At 30.0% G+C, this 3,510-nt stretch overlaps 1 protein-coding gene across 1 annotated transcript; it reads right to left on the bottom strand.

Moving 5' to 3' along the window:
* Nucleotides 1-1,199: 1,199 nt before the first annotated feature.
* On the bottom strand, nt 1,200-1,544 carry LOC110799736 (uncharacterized). Its single transcript, XM_022005011.2, has one exon. The coding sequence runs from the start codon at nt 1,542-1,544 to the stop codon at nt 1,200-1,202; it is 345 nt and encodes a 114-aa protein (XP_021860703.2).
* Between the last annotated feature and the right edge of the window lie 1,966 nt (nt 1,545-3,510).

Genomic DNA, 3,510 nt, shown 5'->3' with positions numbered 1-3,510 from the left:
TACGGAGAAACCCCTTCTAATGCCCAAGTCATTACCTCGGTAGAGAGGAAGGACATTGTAAGAGAAAGCTAGGAGAACTCCATCTTGTGCTCGGGTATATCTATATGTAGAGTTAGGTGCATTTAAAGGTTGTAATTTTTTATTTTATTTTGGCTTAATTATTGTACTAGCTAGTTTTGCTCATTTGGTAAATTAACAAAACAAACCCTCATTTGTAAAAGAATTGCAATGTAGAGTTTATTAACTCCATTTCAAAATGATATTTACGGTTACTGTTTGTACAAATATTAGGAAAATAGAGGGAAAATGTGTAAAAGGTGGGTGTATATAATAAAATATGGATAAAGTAAAAGAAATGTATAAAAAAATAGGTGGTGTATAAGAGAAATTGAGTGAAAAGTTGTAATGTTGTGGGTAAAATGGTAAGAAAGTATATTTTCATTTCCAAAATTGTATAAAATATAGTGAAAATATCATTATGATCGAAACAGACTAAAACAGAAAGTGTAAAGATAATTTTAAAACGGAGGTAGTGGAGGTTATGGACCGGGACATTGACACATAGAAGCGGGTTAGTTGTAACATGGTTCATCTAATAAACATACTAGCTCATGGTTCGCTATTTATAGTTTTATAGAACGAACTTAAAGCTAGCTTTCTACCAAAACTTACCATCAAGAGCCTTGAACGGTTCACAGGCTGCTTTAAATTAAACCTAGTCAAAGTATAAAGTACGTATAAATTTGCTTGAAATTTAGAACAACATATTAGTAATAAATTCTAAAATAGGAAGTACACATGTAGTAATAATTAATAATTATCTTTCAAGGAAAATGTTTGGTTGATCCTAAGGGTTGGTAACTACTAAGATACATATAACATAAAATAATATATAAGCATAATTAATTGGAGAGAGAAATGGTTGTATGAAAGTTGACAATAAACAATTCGCACTAAAATCAAGAATTAAATCCAATTCAATTCAATTCTGAAATCTTATACCAACAAATGTTTACAAGTATTTCACCATGTACATAAAAAAAATTAAATGAATTAAATCCTAGATTTGTACAAGTTATACTTGGTATAAAAAGATCGAAGTTAAATCTATTTCGATCAATTTATACCAACGTTGTTGAATAAATAAAGTACTACGTAAAAATTTGTAAACAAAAAGTTGTAAAAATAGCAGTAATATATTAAACTTCAGGAATGGTTTGCAACATAGGCTTCCAAGACCTATGATGAGTCTTACAATGAACACTAACTTTAATCAATTGTGCTAAAGCTTGTTCAACGCATAACCTCTTTTGTTGACAATCCATCTTCCCTAACCATTTCTCCAATTGCTTCTTCGTTATCTTAACCTTTACCTCTTTTACATTCGACGATGAATATTGTGTTTCTTTCCAATAACTACGTACTAGTTCTTCTTCTTCTTCTTCTTCTTCTTCTTCTTTCACCATTTTCATGGCCGATGTCCAGTCTTCCCCTCCCCACATAGCTTCGGATTCAGGCTTGATGCAAATCATGCAATTACCCATTAATTAATTATCGATTTTGATATGATATATCTTTCAACGATTTTATGAACTGTTGTGTAATAGTAATATAATTAATTAAGCAAGGTGTGTTAAGTTTTTGTTGTAATGTGTGAATTTGATGAAAAAGGATTTAGATACCATATTCCAGGTTTATGGGGGGAGCCTGAGCCTTTTATACACGAATTAAGATGATAAGGGAAAAGAATCAAAGATAGAGAGGGTCAAAGTGGTCAAACCAAACAAGTTAATTGCCATGTAGGAATTTAGATTAGGACGAAATAGTCTCGCCTGGCAGGTGATGATAAATATTGGTATGAGTACTCCATATATTTTTAAATTAAATAATCAATGTTGACTAGCTCTTTGCTACTCTTTCCACTATAAAAGCAATTTTGGATAATTATGAATTGGGGTCTTTAACAATTTTACGCAAAAAGTGACTACCTAAGTTGCATATACTTGCATGTGCATGCTGCCTCCTCATTAAATTAATTTATTTGGTTCCACCTTATTATAATTATTATAGGTATGCCTAATTGGCTTTCCCAAATAATTATTAATACCCCCTTAAACAGATAAAAAAAATTACCCGCGCGACCCTTAGTCTCATATTAATTAGTTTATCACATTCACAGAGTTTTTGGAGAAAAGTTATTATTTGATTATAATGTATTTTATTGAAAAATAAATGAGTAACGTGTTATTTTATTAAAAAATAAATGTGATAGAAAGTCGTAATGTATTTTTTAAATTGAATGTGAGAAAGTGTGAGACCCTACCCTTTTGGTAATAAAATAGACAAGGTATTAAAATAATTGTTTTTGTAACTAAGTTAGAAGTGTAAAAACTAATACGGAGTATGAGACAGATGAAATATATATAAAATGTAAAAGTTAATCCGGGATCGAGGGAGTTATTAGTACTTTGTTCAGTTCATCTAATTTTGATTGAAATTGAATTATCCTTACGTATACGATATCTAAGTCTATCTGAACTTATGTGTATGTGTGTTAAATTTTCCGGAAAAAAAAAAGTAAACTTATTTTTACGAACATATATGAACTTATTTCTTTTTGCCACATATAAGAAAATCTTGTTAACCTGATCTTGTCTAAACACATCTAAACTAAACTTATTTTGTCAGAAATAAGTTAAGATAATAAATCCTAAAGTCTTATATGTGGCAATTCACACCATCAATTAATAGTGTGGCGTGATGACACAAGCTAGAGGCGGTTGTCAGCGGGATTTTAATTCATTTATGTAATAAACGTGGATGATTAAGAGCATCTCCAATGGTTGTAGCTAGGGACTATCTTGAAATTTATAAAAGTTTCAAGCTAATAGCTAGACCATTGTAGTGAGAGTAATAAATATAATGATACGACTTATCCTAATGCATGTATTTGAGACTCATATATATACAGAAATATCGTATATTCGTATACTAGTACAATTACGATTATACTTTTAGTTTCCTACTATCTTCGTTTCTTAAAAATCTTTATGGTTACTATTTGCAAAAATATTAAGACAAAGGTAGAAAAGTTGTTTGAGTATAATAAAATATGGATAAAATAAGAGAAATGTGTAAAAAGGTGGGTGGGTTTGTGAAGTAAAAAAATAACAAAGTAAGAGAAAATGGGTGAAAAATTGCAAATATTGTGGGGAAAGAATGGTAAGGTAGTAAATTGTAATGTCAAAAAATAGAATAAAATAATGCGTAAAGAACATTATAAAACGGATTAAAACGAAAAGCGTAAAAGATAATATCAAAACGGAGATAATATACTAGGTATTTTAATGGACCATGTTCGTAGGGAAATTGAGCTTAGGTAATATTTTATACGAATTAATTGAAAGAAGATAATTAAAGAGAAATAAGATGTTCTCGGCATAAAAACGAAACACCCACTTAATTTAAATCTTCGAAGCCTCGAAGGTCTCATCAACTGCTCTCTTGAAT

The sequence above is a fragment of the Spinacia oleracea genome, chromosome 4 (assembly GCF_020520425.1).
Source record: "Spinacia oleracea cultivar Varoflay chromosome 4, BTI_SOV_V1, whole genome shotgun sequence".
In the NCBI taxonomy this organism is placed as follows: Eukaryota; Viridiplantae; Streptophyta; class Magnoliopsida; order Caryophyllales; family Amaranthaceae; genus Spinacia; species Spinacia oleracea.
The sequence above is the reverse complement of the archived record's forward strand: the minus strand, read 5'-3'. Positions and strand labels throughout refer to the sequence as shown.

Coding starts and splice junctions, on each gene's coding strand:
- LOC110799736 (XM_022005011.2), bottom strand. CDS start 1,544: ATGGGTAATTGCATGATTTGCATCAAGCCTGAATCCGAAGCTATGTGG.